The sequence below is a fragment of the Zychaea mexicana genome (genome assembly GCF_025766255.1).
Source record: "Zychaea mexicana strain RSA 1403 chromosome Unknown BDB00scaffold_14, whole genome shotgun sequence".
NCBI lineage: Eukaryota > Fungi > Mucoromycota > Mucoromycetes > Mucorales > Lichtheimiaceae > Zychaea > Zychaea mexicana.
The window spans coordinates 334,096-349,749 of NW_026516677.1; the positions used below are offsets into that span (position 1 = coordinate 334,096).

General features: G+C 44.9%; 9 protein-coding genes across 9 annotated transcripts; 4 read left to right on the plus strand and 5 right to left on the minus strand.

The window, feature by feature from the left end:
* The first annotated feature begins 48 nt into the window (after positions 1-48).
* Positions 49-1,644, plus strand: BDB00DRAFT_120823 (uncharacterized protein). The gene is made up of 4 exons (XM_053116140.1): positions 49-747; positions 821-870; positions 945-996; positions 1,103-1,644. The coding sequence occupies exons 1-4, from the start codon at positions 311-313 to the stop codon at positions 1,353-1,355; spliced, it is 792 nt and encodes a 263-aa protein (XP_052982736.1). The 5' UTR covers positions 49-310; the 3' UTR covers positions 1,356-1,644.
* BDB00DRAFT_758499 (ZPR1 zinc-finger domain-containing protein) lies at positions 1,544-3,243 on the minus strand (the record flags this gene model as incomplete). Its single annotated transcript, XM_053119060.1, has 5 exons — positions 1,544-1,993; positions 2,066-2,728; positions 2,809-2,929; positions 3,014-3,054; positions 3,145-3,243. The coding sequence occupies 5 exons, from the start codon at positions 3,241-3,243 to the stop codon at positions 1,544-1,546; spliced, it is 1,374 nt and encodes a 457-aa protein (XP_052982737.1).
* A 327-nt stretch (positions 3,244-3,570) lies between these two features.
* BDB00DRAFT_869413 (uncharacterized protein) lies at positions 3,571-4,612 on the minus strand (the record flags this gene model as incomplete). The annotated part of the gene is made up of 3 exons (XM_053126604.1): positions 3,571-3,728; positions 4,169-4,372; positions 4,462-4,612. The coding sequence occupies 3 exons, from the start codon at positions 4,610-4,612 to the stop codon at positions 3,571-3,573; spliced, it is 513 nt and encodes a 170-aa protein (XP_052982738.1).
* A 1,011-nt stretch (positions 4,613-5,623) lies between these two features.
* BDB00DRAFT_809020 (uncharacterized protein) lies at positions 5,624-7,725 on the plus strand. The gene is made up of 2 exons (XM_053122452.1): positions 5,624-6,225; positions 6,345-7,725. Exons 1-2 carry the CDS (start codon positions 5,947-5,949, stop codon positions 7,365-7,367), a joined length of 1,302 nt encoding a protein of 433 aa, XP_052982739.1. The 5' UTR covers positions 5,624-5,946; the 3' UTR covers positions 7,368-7,725.
* Positions 7,726-8,042: 317 nt separating this feature from the next.
* Positions 8,043-9,900, minus strand: BDB00DRAFT_869415 (Metallo-dependent phosphatase-like protein; the record flags this gene model as incomplete). The annotated part of the gene is made up of 3 exons (XM_053126605.1): positions 8,043-9,189; positions 9,291-9,547; positions 9,643-9,900. The coding sequence occupies 3 exons, from the start codon at positions 9,898-9,900 to the stop codon at positions 8,043-8,045; spliced, it is 1,662 nt and encodes a 553-aa protein (XP_052982740.1).
* Positions 9,901-11,223: 1,323 nt separating this feature from the next.
* Positions 11,224-11,671, plus strand: BDB00DRAFT_758269 (ribosomal protein L22e; the record flags this gene model as incomplete). Its single annotated transcript, XM_053119045.1, has 2 exons — positions 11,224-11,322; positions 11,405-11,671. 2 exons carry the CDS (start codon positions 11,224-11,226, stop codon positions 11,669-11,671), a joined length of 366 nt encoding a protein of 121 aa, XP_052982741.1.
* Positions 11,631-12,426, plus strand: BDB00DRAFT_809025 (uncharacterized protein). The gene has a single exon (XM_053122453.1). It carries the CDS (start codon positions 11,888-11,890, stop codon positions 12,230-12,232), a length of 345 nt encoding a protein of 114 aa, XP_052982742.1. The 5' UTR covers positions 11,631-11,887; the 3' UTR covers positions 12,233-12,426.
* Positions 12,427-12,885: 459 nt separating this feature from the next.
* On the minus strand, positions 12,886-13,420 carry BDB00DRAFT_809027 (Polyadenylate-binding protein/Hyperplastic disc protein). Its single transcript, XM_053122454.1, has one exon. It carries the CDS (start codon positions 13,164-13,166, stop codon positions 12,966-12,968), a length of 201 nt encoding a protein of 66 aa, XP_052982743.1. The 5' UTR covers positions 13,167-13,420; the 3' UTR covers positions 12,886-12,965.
* BDB00DRAFT_758201 (uncharacterized protein) lies at positions 13,228-15,339 on the minus strand (the record flags this gene model as incomplete). Its single annotated transcript, XM_053119038.1, has 5 exons — positions 13,228-13,381; positions 13,544-13,650; positions 13,723-14,395; positions 14,535-14,847; positions 15,039-15,339. The coding sequence occupies 5 exons, from the start codon at positions 15,337-15,339 to the stop codon at positions 13,228-13,230; spliced, it is 1,548 nt and encodes a 515-aa protein (XP_052982744.1).
* Between the last annotated feature and the right edge of the window lie 315 nt (positions 15,340-15,654).

Sequence of the window (15,654 nt, forward strand, 5' to 3'; positions counted from 1 at the left end):
TAGCACATATCTCTCTCTTCTCTTCTTCTCTTATATATCCTATCTACACACATATATATACTTTATCCCTCCCTTTGTTCTGTATACCACACACACGCACACATCACACACAAAAGAAAACAGCACCATCCAAGATAGCAGTAAAAAAAGATACCCCTTCCTTTTGTTTCTAACCCCTTCAATCTTTTATATATATATTTTTCATTAAAAAACTACAGAGAAATGTACAGTCGTCATTACTTGAAGACAAAAAAAGAAGAAGCGAATTGTCCGCTTTTCTCTTCTTCCTTCCGCACATACAAAAGAAAACATGCCCAAGACGCCACCCTTGTTATTGCCCACCACTTGTTTTGAGGAAGAAAATGCGCAACAACAACAACAACAACCACATGATGACAGTGATGACCAACTTGTCCTGGACGATGATCGTGCATGGCAGATGCTTGAAGACCAAGAAGATACCATTCTTGCTGCTGCTGTTGTAGGTGGAGTAGTGTCATCGTCATCACCTTCCCCAGATTCTTTTAGACCAATGCCACCATCACCACCGCAGCCTTCATCGTCGGCATCGATTAAAACTACTGCTACTTCTAATACCGTTGTTGGTCTATTCCAGCAGCAGCATACAATAAAAGCTGTGGTACAAGATCAAAGTAACAACACTGACTGCATGAACGGAGAAGGCAGCGACGCAAACAACGTTGATGATCACATTCATCAAGACCGATCATCGTCATCACCTGAAGAGTAAAGATCTCCACGCCTCCACACATGAATGTTTATATTAAAACTGTTGCTCGTTTACTATCATCAATTGTAGTGACGACCCATCTTCAATGGATGTTCCAGCCATCAATACCAAAGTCAATGGTTTGTTCACTTTGAAAAAGAAAATCATTCAAACGTTTGGCCTCAAAGTTCTCATTATGGCATCGATATCACAGAGTTGGTTCAAGCACTTGTAGATGCAATGCAGCAGTCAACTGAAGATCTTTGGTATAGTATTTCACATTGACGTTTGCACACGCATGAAAATATTCCAGGTTGCATGCATCGGGTTAATAACATTGCGTCGATCAATTTCCATATCGAAATTACACAGCCAAGCAGAGGGCGTCACACGATCCATGATTGATGGCTTGAAGGGATATCGCGAGTCGACGGCCGCGCGTGGCAGTCAGTTGGAACAAACATGGCAAGACATGCGCATTTATGCAGCGAGCATTGCCGGACATCGTGCCACTCCTCAACAACGTGTTTCGTTCGCGCAACAGCTTATAATGGATGATGGTAGCGACTATGACAATGATGATGGTATCAGGGACAGCAGCAACAATGATATGGTATTTCAATGACGATAGTAATAACAATTGCAATTCTAAAACAAGCCAAGAAAAAGAATAAATGAATGAATGTATATGTATTGGCTACTGTTGTATAGTAATAGCATGTGTATGTTATAGTGTGTACACCCTATGCTCGTGACGTTTAGCAAAAACTCTAAATAATACTTTTTCTTTAATTACAAAATCCACCAATCCAACTAATCAACTCTTCTCTTTTTGCTCTCCTGCTCGTCCTGATGCGGCTGACGATCTTCTCCTTCTTGCTGTTGATAATTCTCCAACTTGATATCGTTCAAGCCAAGGGCTTCATTGGTCTCCCAATCACGGTCATAACTTTCAATCGTCATTTCCGGATCATCATCGGGTGCGTACAAGTTTTGGAGGTACGAGTTGGACAAGGGATCATTGAGAATCAACGTCACCGGAATACGCTTGCCATCTGCCACCTCGCTCAACTTCTCCAAGAATTCGTTCCATCGTCGTCGGCTTTCGTCCGTAGTCGAGTCACCTTGCATGAATGGAACACGTTCTTGTAATTCATCGTGCACTTGTCTCAACAGACCTTCCACTGTGGTAAATCGGCCACCGAGTGTACCTGGCGTCAGTTCCAAGTCAATTTCAGGAATCGATAAACCGCAGGTTTCAGACTATCAACAGAAAAGTTAACAAAATACTCTTCCCACAATTTCCAGAGGGATAAAATCAGCTTTTTTTTTTACCTTCAAGATATCACGCGACAAGTCTTCAGAGTCAGTGATTTTAAGAGTGATGCGCTTGCCCTGTTCCGAGATAGGACCACCCGCCTTGACTTCATTGCTCTTGTAACCACATTGTTGACAGCTGGTAGCCATAATGACGACCTCCTTAAAGTGCGGAATATCCATGACGTGCATGTTGGTTTCACTAGGAGCGTTGCAGTGGGAGCAATTAGCAGGAAATGACAACACTTCGGGTGTTTCGTCATCGCCTGTAGCAGCAGCAGAAGCTTCTGGTTGTTGTTGTTGTTCAGAAGACAGACCCAAAAACTCGTTTTGTTCGGGCGTTCGGGCGTACCAACGAATGTTGAGTTTGGGATCTTGTGCTGGAAGACATTTGTTTTCAACATACGAGTTGCCCGAGGCATCATCAATGGTCAATGTAAAGTCTTGTTTGCCTTCTTGATACGCTGTCAACTGCTGGATGATGGCTTCGATCTTGTTGTAAACGTCTGAATCCGTGTGTTGTCGTACGGGCTGGCCCGCGGCTAAATCTTCAATGGCATTGCCAATAAGACCTTCGATCGTCGTCAATAGACCGCGTCGTCGGCTAGGTGGGATTTCGAGATCAAGTTCTTCAAACTTGACAGATGCAAAGTCGGATTTGACAAGTTGGCGGTCCAAGTCCTTATATTTCAAATTACACAAGTTCGTCAGTTTCTTTCTCGCCTCTTTCTTTTAAAAGGGAAATGGTAGTTATAACTTACTTCTTTGCCAGCAACACGGCAGCTGACTGTCTGACCCTTTTCGTTGAATGCACCTGCACTTTGCAATTCATTGTTACGGAATCCACAGTGAGAACACTCGAATGCCATGATAATGATTTCCCTGTTAAAAATACTTTCTTGATTAGTTTCACGTCAAGTTTTGACATGGAGTGTGCAACTGAAAAGAAAGACAACACTATCTTACTTGAAATGGGGAATCTTGGTAAAGAGCATGCGTGTTGTGCCCTATATAGTATGTACGTCGAATCGTTATAAACATATAAGAACTTGTTTTCATTCCTTTAACTGTTATTGCGAAGAGAGAATCTCTCTTACCATTTCATGGCACTTCATGCATAAGCTCTCAATTTCGGCTGGTTTGGAGTTATCATGAAGATCGACAAAGATAGGTTCAGGAGCAGCTTGATCAGTCATGGTTGTTGGGATGTGGTATGTGTTAGGAGGGAAAAAAATAAAATCACTTGTCAATGCAACTTTCCTCGCCCCGCCACCCACAGGAGCTAGCCGTCACGGCCGAGTCATCCGATCCAATCCCGAGGCTTGCTTCTTCTACATGTCTACCAATCAAATTCTCGAATCTTCCATAGGCTACTGGGTGATTAATTGATTTGTCATATCCACATCAATTTCTCCAAAAAAGTTTCTGTAACTACTACAACAAGCAACTCCTTGTGTAGAAAAAGAGATACAGTAACTTCTTCAATTCGCTATGTAACAAGCGTAAGCACTGTAATTACTCTATTAATCGACCCATGTTTCTTCAAATCCAACGCCCGGAAAGTTCCAAGCCGAGGCAGCAACTGGGTTTTTACCGGTGACATCCACCGTGACCTGCGCTGCTTTGAGGAACAAACTACCATCGTCCAACGGCGACAATGATGATGGTGGGCTTCCATACACTATTTGCGCCAAAGCAATTGCACGAACAACCTTAATGCAGTGCGCCACATCAGCAGCAAGGGCAAGTTTGAATACATTAAGCTATGGATTATTTAGCTACTGCAACAGGTGTAACTGCTTGTGATTGTAACTTGTGGAAACCCGGACGGCCGCGTACAACATAGTACATCAGACTTGCGGCAAAGTGTGCCTGTAGTTATGATTCTGCTTGGCTAGAGCTTAGGTATGGTATAATGGTATAGGCTGCATGGGCAAACGTCAGCGCATGCGCCACGAAAAAGTCGAGTTTGATGTCTTGTTTTCGAGCACCCGTGGCAGACTGGAGTAGTACGCAAGCGATATACAGTTCTTATTAACTCGATTCAACGCCTATTATATATGTTGTTTATAAGTCTTGTTAAATATCACATATTTGTCAGATCATTGGTTGATCAAGTACCCTTAAAATGCCACTGGGTTGCATATTCTCGTAGTTTGGTCACAGTCTCTGGGTTTGCTAATACTTTGCGTCGAAATACCTCGTTTGTATCTCTCTTGCCAGGAGATTCGATTGCATCGTCAAAGTAAAAGTTTGTACGGATAGCGTTAATAATTTCATCGATACACTTCGACCCGTTGTTGTTATTCTTCTCTATGGTGGCGGCTGATGATGATATATCGATGGCGACACTGGCGCGTCTTGTTTAGCTTGCTGAGCTACTGTCAGCGATGGTGTAAGCAAGTTTTCTGTACAAGCTGCCATTGCCAATGCTTGTTCGGCAGCGACGTTAGGCAAATTAAACTCGACCTCATAGGCCAAATGGATCAATGGATGATAAGCACCGCCAACCGTCCTTGATAACATTTCGTCCTCAAACACCCAATACCGCATCGTATCGATCATGCCAGTGTTTGCAATGTCGTCCTTGAAAAAGTTTAATCACATAGTTTTGTAGGCGTTCAGATTACCGAGCTCGTGCTGAAAAGTTTCTCGGGTTAACGTTGTTGTGTCGATGGGAGCAAGTAAAGGTCGCACGTATGAGGCATGTATGTCATAGATCTCTTTTAACCGTGTTGCGCTGGCACCCAAGGCATAGGCTGTCAGATAATGATGGGTTAAGTGAGTATACACAGTGGTGTCGTTAATGCATTTATCTAGTTGATTCGTTACACCTGCATGCATTAGCTCCATGCAGGAAACTGTATGTGTATGACAATAATCCAATTTCATCAAAGCTCCCTAACAGTAACCATTTCAGGTTGTCGTCAGAGGTTCTTTTCTTACTTGTGGAAGCCTTTGTTGTTGAAGAAAATACACCATGCTCGCTGTGATTTTTGTCGATCAAGATACAGTATGCTTTGTAAGATCCGCTGGCGCTTGTCCAGGGATTCGAGAAGAAGAAGTATAGTGCGATGTTGTGCTATGATGGCCTGCTTATTTAGATTACTCGTTGTATTTGCCGTTCTCCCGTTTTATGGTAGTAGTATCGCTGTCGAATTATTGCCGGAGAAAGTGTGATGAGGAAAAGAAAGAAGCAAAACGTATTAAAGCGAGAATTTTAGCCTTTTATACAACGCGTATTCCCACTGATTACGCCGTGTGCGACACATGAGTAGCTCATGTAGGAGGCTCGGTAGAAAACGGCATTATAATATAGCTTACGCCACAGCCGAAGGCTGGAAATTAAAAGCATGATGCATAAGGAAAATCATCGGGCCTCCTTGGCAAAGCCCAAACATGATCCGTATCCGTGTCGATTGTTGCCTGTATATATGCCAATAATAGCCGGCAATCGATCGAGTGGTTTATGCTGATATTATCAGGGAGGACATGAAAGCGACATTTATGTATTGCAGAAGAGAGATTTGAAGGTTTGAGTCAGTAAAGGCTCGGCGCCCAGACATCATCTTTACTGTAACCGATATGCTGCTGCTGTTTTTGTATTGAGTTATACATACATTACGTCCTCGTATATGAAAAGTGTACGACAACAAAACAACAGCAACATTTTTTGCATTGCCCATATACATCCATATTCGCCTAGTAGCTATGAGTCATACCCACCTACTTTTTTTTGCCTCACTCTTGAATAGTAATAGAGCCATACGAACGATTTTTTACATCTAGAGAGAGCAGTGCTCGGGGGCCTTCGAGTTATTGCCAAGTCAATTATACATGAATTTTTGTGTGGCTTCGTCAGGCTTTAGTTTAACGCGTACAGGAAATCGAAACCCAGAATGTTAACGCACACAGCGCCCGCACACCACTTTTGTTTTATCTCTTTCCCCACCTTGCCAATGGCCGAATCAATCAATCTATACACCTTCGAGAACAACACTGTGTTCTCCATCTTTGGCAAAGGTTTGAAGCTCAACACCTCGGACGATGTCCAAGAATTTGTCGACACCATTCTCCAGATGGACGCCCTCGAAGTCATTTGCTTGAGCGGTAACACGATCGGTGTTGAAGCTGCCCAATCGTTGGCAGCTGCGCTCAAGACCAGGCCCACTCTCAAGGTATTGAGTTAATCCGTTTACAATTGTTCATTTTCTTTCTTGGCGTGTTTATGTTGTTGTGTTGTTGCAAAAAGCAAGAAAATCGTAAACTGATCTCCTCCAAAATAAATAACGTATAGCGTGCTTTGTTGTCCGACATTTTCACGGGTCGATTGTTGTCCGAGATTCCCTTGGCGTTGAAGGCACTATGCGATGCCTTTGAAGAAACCCAACTGATTGAACTCGATCTGAGCGACAATGCCTTTGGACCTGCTGGTGCCGAGCCATTGATTGACTTTTTATCCAACACCAAAACGCTTCAACATTTACGACTGAACAACAATGGACTTGGTATTGGTGGTGGTACCATGATTGCCAAGGCATTGCAGGCTTGGGCTGACAAGTGCAAAGCCGAGAACCGTATATCGACGTTGCATACAGTTATTTGCGGCCGCAACCGTTTGGAAGACGGCAGCGCACCCTCGCTCGGCGCAGCATTTGCTGCACACGGAACGCTACGCGTCGTTCGCATGCCACAGAACGGCATCCGTCCTACGGGTATCAAACGTCTCGTTACGGGACTGCGCGCATGTGAACATTTGGAACATCTCGATCTGCAAGACAATACATTCACTGCCAAAGGAGCCAAGGCTTTGTCACAATCGATTTCCAGCTGGCCCAAGCTCCAGGTGCTCAATGTGGGCGACTGTTTATTGTCGCACAGAGGCGGTCTTACGTTGGCCGGTGCGTTGAACAATGGCCACGTCAAGAACTTGACGCGTTTGAACTTGCAGTACAATGAGATTCGTGGCGATGCTATCTTGGTATTGGCCGAAGCTGTGCGAACGCATTTGAAGGATTTGGAGCATTTGGAGCTGAACGGTAACCAGTTTGATCCTGAAATGCGCGAGGCTCAGTCGTTAATAGATGCTTTGGCCGTTTGGTCCCATGGGGATGCGTTGGACGATCTGGATGATATGGAGGAGGTCGATAGCGAGGAGGAAGAGGATGAAGAGGATGAAACGTCGTCGGATGAGGAAGAGGACAAGGACGAGCTGGTCAAGAAGGCCGAGGCAAATGAAAAGAAGGAACCAGTGGCCCGTGGTGACGATTCTAAGGCCGAACAAGAGCTGGTTTCACAATTAGAGAAGACACATATCTAATTCACTACAATCTTTTTTAAAAACATTTCATATCGGCTTTACAGAATACAGAGCTTTAAAGATCTCTCACTTTGACTCTTCCCTTCCTAACCCCCAGCCACTTCCCCCTTATTTCCCCACATTTCGTCCCCACCCTAATGACAACCATCTTCTTCCCTTACCTCCGTGATCATGCCTCTTTTAAACTTTGTTCTGCAAAAGGCATGACAGCAGAAAAAAAAATAACCTTAAACCTTATTCCTGACAACACACACAAAGCCTAGTTCCCCTTCATTACCATTGCACTTTGACACACAACATACACGCACCTATACATCTCATTCATCTCTTTAAAAGAACAAAAGATTATAATATAGCATCTGTATTATGATATGTATTCGGGATGTGGCTGCTAGATTCATGTACATGCAGTTAGTTTAGCCAGTGAGCGAGAGTGTGTATAATATTGGGTGCGGTGGCTGATTCTAGTAGATGATAGGGAAAGAATATAAGATACACTAAGTAATATACAAGCATGTGAGTAAAAATGGACAAATGGATGTTGGGTGAGGTGGGGTATGCAAAAGTCTGTTGAGCGTTTAGTAATGCGTGTTGATAAGTTTACAGCAAAGCTGGTGGTACTGGTATATGAAGACTTTTGTTAAATGAATCATGTGTAAACATCTTCTCAGTCCATTAGTAGTCATCATCGTCATCGTCGTCGTCGTCGTCGTCGATTGGGAACGTTTCGTTTTGCGTTCGAACGAACATGTTGCGGGTGTAAGCATTCCACATATTATCGCTATCACCTTCAATCATGTATTTTGCAAACTTGAACAAGCTTTTAGGAGACAAGTTGTCCAAGTCGTAATCATTTTCGGTCGTGTACTCGAGTTCATATTCCAAAGGATCCTCGGGCGGATGTTCAAGCTCCCACCGGGTGATGTTTGCATAATATTGACTATAACCAAGCAAGTTGCCACTTTGAAATGAATCGGTGTAACGATAAATGCGCACAGTTGGATAGTAGACCGGTAGCACAGACGGCGACACCTGGATTGCCACAAGGTTGTTGTCACTATCTCCTGGAGACGGCGTTGTGTCTTCATCTTCTTCTTCTTCAGTGTCTTTGGGGGCTTCAATGGACTGATACATGCCTCGGAGCCAGTCGACGTATCGCTCAATGTTCCTTGTGACATGGATCAACTGGCCATCGTCATCGTCAGCTTCTAGTAATGTGGTTGCTGGAGATGATTTCTTGCTGTTGCCGATGAACTGTTGACTGTCATAGAGCAAGAAATGATCCATGTTCAAATGGCCGTAGAAATGACCGGCAATGACATGACCGTAGTCGGCAGAGATACGCAAGTACTCGGTAAAACAAGAATTCCGGTAGTCGCGAGGCGAGGGAGGTACATGGCCCATGATCAATACGCGCTTGTGATCCTTTTCAGCTTGGGCAAGCGTTTGTTCGAGCCAATGTATGTGGTCTTTGGCAGGACCATTGTTCTTGCGACAACTCTTGACTGACTTGTTCTTTTTGATGAAAAACATGGTGTTGAGCGAGACCACGCGGATGTTTTTTCCGATGTCGGTGATGAAATAACCGCCTTGCAGGAATTTGTTGCGTTCCGATTTGGGGATCCAAGATCGCCACAAGTTTTCAAAGAACGGCAGGATCTCGTCGTAATCAACGATACGGTTGTGTGGATAGACGTCGTTGTTGCCCAGACATGGAATGATGGGGGTGTTTGGCAAGCTCTCGGCTATGAGGCTGGTCACTTTCTGGTTGAGTTGGAGGATTTGGTTCCGCCGTCGGCTTTCTTTCCGATCCCAATCGTGTCTGTGAATAAGTTTAATGTGAAATGACGTTACATTACGCCTCTCACTCTGTTGTGCGTGTAGTCCCATGCTAGCTTAGATATAAAAGGCTATTGAACATACCTCGAGTTGTCACCTGTCCAAATGACGAAATCAAGCTTGTCTTTCCAATGTCGTGCAACCCAGTCGATCGTCTGCTGTGCCAGTTCAAGAGGCGCATCGCAGTGTTCGAATGGGGCGCCAAGCCGTCCAACGCGATGGTGTTTTCTTGGCCTTGTTGTTGTAAGGGTTTCTTGTAGCTGTTCCTGTTGGAATGTTTCGCCTCGCTTTCGATGACATGCGGACTTCACCGTAGTTCCAGGTGTGTAGCCCAGATCCACCTAAGGGAATATGCGCATGTTAACACACACATGTCAGCTGGGTTCTTCTTCCCAATGGAAAAGTGACAAATATGTGAAGAAGAGCAACAACGTACGTGCATATCAGTGATGTGCAAGAAGTAGCGATACTGTTCTCCTTCTTTGTCTGGGTGCTCGTTGTCCTTATTGCCGTGTTTCAGAGGTGGTTTGTCGAGTCGCAAGCATCCTTGCCAAGCATGCGACGGTTGCTGCTGCATCCGTTGAACCGTACTTGTCGTACTACAGCCGCTCAAGTCCGCACCGTTGTGGAATACGCACCACATGGTCAGCAACAGAATGCCAGTAATGATCAAGCAATGGATTTTTCCAGCCATCCTTGTCGTTGTGTTTGTTGTTTATCCCAAAAAAACAGAAATACAGTAGAGAAAGCTGAAAACGAGGAAGAAAAGTAGCGAAGCGAAGCGAAACGAAACGAAAGAAAGAGGAGAAAAAAAAAACTGAGAAATTGATGACCCGGGATGTTGTCGTTTGTCTGTTCCCCCTCCTCGCTGCCTTTATATAATCACTGCTGTTGCTATCAAGTCAAGTACAGTAGTAAAGTGGCTTTTTGAACGTCCGTTTTTGCATGCGAGCTTTTAATTCCTGGCTTCGATACATCCAGTCGTACAAGCGCGTGCAGAGCTTCTTGCCGTCTTATTGGGAAAACGTCATGCTTTCCTTCTTTCCTTCAGTCATTCGGTCAGTCCGTCAGTGCATGAACCCTCTTTTTGTTCTCCACCTTATTTAGGCTCGACAGCGCAAGGTCTCTAAAAGGAGGCGAACGCCGTGGTGATCTGTGTATACTACGAGTGCCCACCATCACATACACACCCCATGACCAGATCCGCACGCCTGCAGCCTTTTTGTTACAAAAGGAATAGGGTTCCGTCAGTTTTATATTATTTGTTTTACGTGTGTAACGTCCTTCTGGATCCTTACTTGCTGCAGAAGGTCGCGTGGGTGTCTCTCCTTTCTATCATTCGCTGGGTTGAGCGGATCACACAAATGCATAACTTGACTTTTGATGCACGTTACTGTAGACGTTAGCTTACAGATCTTCTGTTGTCCCAGAACATATACAAATAAACACCATGTCGTCCTATTTCACTTGTCATACTGATGCTGCTAGACTACCAAAGATCCAGCATGGTTGTATGTGCATTCCGTATCCATGTGGCCTAGCCGTCAGATCCCGTGGAGGAGGAAATGATCGTCACAAGGCAAGAGTGGCTGCTGTTCCTGCCTTTTTTTTTTTCCTTATTCCAAATGTACTTCCGGGTACGTTGCATCGTACAAGGATTTTAAGCTTTTTCGTAGATTTAGAGTCCAGAAAAAATTAGTGACGCCTCCGTGCTCTGGCTTAGTGACATGTTTCGTGCTTATTGCACAAGCAGTAATAAGCTTTAAGGAGTTGGTGGATATAGTCAATGGAGTCATCGGGTTATCGCTAAAATGCATATGTCAATTGCTGTGAGGAACGCTGGATGATGTGTACATAGTCCAAGCTTGTTGGAAGAGCACCTTTTCATTCATTGGTTGCTGCAAGTCGCCATCACCAAAGCCGGGAAAAGCAGTCATGAATGATACAAAAAATTTCTCGTCCACAAAATTTTTCTCACCCCCTCTCTCTCTCTCCCCATATTTGTTGTGTATTCGAAATGGCTCCCGTCAAGGCTACTCCCGTCACAAAGAAGTCCAAGTTTGTTATCGACTGCTCGGCTCCCGCCAATGACAAGATCTTTGATGCTGCTGCCTTTGTAAGTCCATGAAATTCAATATCACATTTGCCTTGTTGAAAGCAACACAGAGCAACTAATACAAGTATGTGCACTTTAATAGGAAAAGTTCCTCCATGACCGCATCAAGGTCGAGGGCCGTACCAACAACCTCGGTGAATCCGTCGTGATCTCGCGTAGCGCCGATAACAAGATTACCGTTGTGGCCAATATTGCTTTCTCCAAGCGTTACCTCAAGTACCTCACCAAGAAGTTCTTGAAGAAGAACCAGATCCGTGACTGGTTGCGCGTCATTGCCACTGACAAGCAGACCTTCGAGCTTCGTTACTTCAACATTGCCAATGATGAAGCCGAAGATGATGAAGAGTAAACTTTTGCTCTGGAAAGAAAAAAAAATAAAAAAGAATGGCCAGTAAAAGGGTGAGACGAGAACGAACCCGCCGGGCAAAAAAAAAACAAAAAAGACTTTTTTTTTGAATGCTCGCAAATCACAATCTCTGTGGACTATGTATATACATCATTATTGCCGATTGCTGTGGCTTTGATCCCACGGTCCCAGACGCGAGGTGACGAAAGAAAGTTTAAAATGGCAACAAGGTGTGTTGTATATTCTAGTAGGAACATTTACGTGAGCCGGCTTTTCGTTCTGCTCGTTTTTCTTGGACCTTTCTTCCTGATGCATGTCCAAGCAAACGCATACCGTGTTGTGAAAGCAAGAGTTACCATCACATGCTTCAAAATACCAAATACACAGTTAGCGGACCCTATATCGAATGAGTGCTGGAGTACGCCTTTTTTAAAACCTTCATCCTTGTCACAAGTTAACTTGAGTATCAGCGACATACAATCCTTCCGCAACAATGCTGTGTCAGGGTATGAGCTTCCATGCCTACGTGTTTCTATCAGTGTCAAACTACGTAGCATCACGTAAGATAAAAGTACCTCTAGTGTTTAGCAAATGCACTGTGGGCACTTGATCACCAAGCAAGTTGCTAAGCAAGAATTTTTCTTACTATCGATAAAACTTTTAAATGGAGTATTCGTGTAAAACTTGATCGATGAGTCGCAAACAGTTGGCCGACAGTCACTGTATCTCCATTCTTACTATTAGCCGTACATATCCACTCTACTGCGATAATACATAAGATCATGCACGCCTCAAATCGGACAATAAGCCAACATGTGTGCATCACCACGGCACCAACACGTGCCTAGTGATTACGCCTACGTTTCATCGTCGTTGTCTAGGCTCTTCCCCGTCATATGTTTGTGGTGAATCAATATCACTATCGCTGTTGTTGCTGTTGCTGTAGTTTGTCCTTTTTTCGCAGCCACCAATCATCGCTACCAAATAATGGTACGAATAATCACAGATGACGATTTTAATATACCTCTTCCTCTACACCGAACTAAATCAGTGTCCTTGAGAAAACACGACATCACTCTTCTCCTAAGATTACCTGTTACAAAAACCAAACGCTAGGTAGTAAGCATATGTACCCATGATAGTCTCCAGAAGCAACCCTTTCTTGCCATTTTTGAGACAGCACATAACGCAGCCAACTCGAATATAAAGAGAACACAAAGAGCAGCAATCATAACTTTATACGTCAGGTACTACAGCTAAAATCGGATACTTTTTGTTTTATTGATGCGCTAATACACTAGGCAGCGCTGGCTTCTTGAGCACTATCAAAGTGCTGCTTGAGGACCTCCATGGCTTCGCTGATTTTTTCATCCAACGCTTCCTTGTTGTTCAACAAACGCAAAAGCTCATTATTTTCCATTTCCAGGAGCATACCCGTTATCTTGCCAGCGTATTCGGGCTGTGCTTGGTGACTATCATGGATAAAGAAACCCCACATTAATCATTTCTTTCCCTCTGGGCGATGCATGTAGTAAATAATTAGGTCAGTTAGCAAAAACTTACATGAGCGGGTATAAGCGCTCTCCCAACATCTGTTTCTGTTGTTCGGCTGGGACAGCAGCCATTGTCTCGGCAGTCAAGGCGTCAGGTTGTTGTTCGGGTGCGGCAGCAGCGGCAGCAGGAGCACTGGTGTTGTTATTGTTGTTGACATTGCTGCTGCTGCTGTTGTTGTTGTTGTTATTATTGTTGTTGTGGTGGTGCTTGCGGGGCTGGCGTGGGGGACGCTGGTGTTGTGGTCGACCACCTTGGTGATGCATGGGTGGCTGTCCTTGCTGCCAGCGGGGACGAGGAGGCATCATGCCGCCTTGAGGGAACATGGGTGGGCCGCCCTGGCCAGGACCGGGGACAAAGCCGCCAGGACCAGGAGGATAGAACATACCAGGCTGCATATAACCAGCTGGAGGTGGGCCGGGAGGAACACCCTAACGTATTATTTGAGATTGGCGCGAGTGAGTCATCAAGACATAGACGGGTGCCTAAATTAATATTCTTACCATGCGCATGTTGCTACGGTGGGTCATTTGAGCCTCCAACTGTGCGCGACGGACATCCTTTCGCTGAGCGAGCGCCACGTAGATAGGCTTCGATCCCAACATCCGTCCGTTTGCTTCAGTAATAGCGCGGGTTGCTTCATCAGCTTCCGAGAAGCATACAAAGCCAAATCCACGGCTGACACCGGTGGTGTCGTCACGCATCACCTTGGCGCTGGTGATAACACCATACACGGCGAATTCTTGGCGGAGACGCTCATCATCAATGTCGTCATCGAGGTTCTTGACGTATAAGTTAACACCTTGGTATTTGCTGAGCTTCTCCATACGTGCTTGCTCGTACTGTCGTCGCAGCTCTTGCTCACGCTCGTTCTTCTTTTGGGCACGCGAAACATACAGGGTTCGGCCGTTAAAGTCGGTATCGTTCAGTTCTTCCACAGCCTTTCTGGCATCCTCGTGGTTCTCAAAGTTGACAAAACCGAATCCGCGGGACACGCCTTGGTCATCCTTGGCAATAGCAACCGAGGTAACTGTGCCGTATTTGCGGAAAAGGCTACCGAGTTCTTCGTCAGAGACAAGACCATCAATGTTCTTGACGTACACGTTGGTGAAGTTGGCTCTCATCTCGTCCATCTTTGCTTGACGTTCCTTGCGAGAGACGTGGTGTCCAACGAAACTGGTGTTCATGTAAACGTTAGTGTTAGACTACCAACCATCCCCATTTTAGCACGCGCCACAGGCGCCCCGCACCCACTTTTTTTTCCTTCCTACACGTAATAGACATTCTCTCTCTCGAGCACACATCCAGCACTTACACTTTTCTGTCGTTCAAAAGCATACCGTTGACCTTTTGAATAGCCATATCAGCTGCTTCCTCTGTTTCGTAATGTACAAAGCCGTAGCCCTTGGACTGACCGGTCTCGTCCAAAGCAATCTTGCAGGACAAAATGTGACCGAAAGCCGAGAAAGTATCGTGAAGGGCCTTGTTATCGATGGTAGGATCGAGGTTCTTGATAAAGATATTGCCATTGCCGGTCTTACGGAGTGCAGGATCGCGTTGGGACCACATGATACGGCAAGGTCGGCCCTTGATCAAGCTGTAATTGAGCGAGTCGATGGCACGTTCGGCTGCGTGATTCGACGTGTTCGTTCGTACATAAATATAAGGAGTGGGAGAGGAGGATACAGCGAAATTCGTTTTATCAATGGACCGTCCTTTAATTTGTTCTCTCATTTCTCTTTCTCTCTTTCACGTAAAAGCGCAAGAACCTTTTTCTTTCAGAAAACAACAAACATATCACTTTTCTCCCTTTGTTTACCATCGTCGCTGCTGTGAAAGTTGACATATGCATAGCCAAGGCTTCGTCGTGTGATCGCGTCGCGACATACTCGAATGCTAGCGACGGGACCAATCATGTTGAAAACTTCGAATAACATGGCTTCTGTTACAGTTGGATCTAATTCGCCAACATAGAGCGAGCCGGTGGGAACGGGTGGCGTCGTTGTTGAAGACTGTCCTCCTTGCTGCTGCTGCTGCTGTTCGGGATTCTGAGTATCTACGGGTGCTCCATTATCCTTATTTGGTGCAGATGTAGTGGGGGAAGCAGCAGGAGAGGCCATTTCGTATTATAGTGAGTGGAAGAAAAAGCAAAAATAAAGAAAAGCGAGAGAAAAGAGGAGGAAAGGACCCTATTTGAAAAGATAGAGAGACAAAAATTATGTATCGAAGAACAAAAAAAAAACTTTTCTCTTTTGGTTTACCGCGATTGAAAATGGAAACACACGTCATGCCGATATAGGCTTGGAAAGCTGGACTAAAAAGCTGTCATGCAAAAAATTGAAGCTTGATCGTTTTGGATGACTCCTGTTTTACGCCAACGAGTCTGTCTGTTGGACTACGCGCTATGCATGCCAGTGCTGGTATTCTCGGCGGTT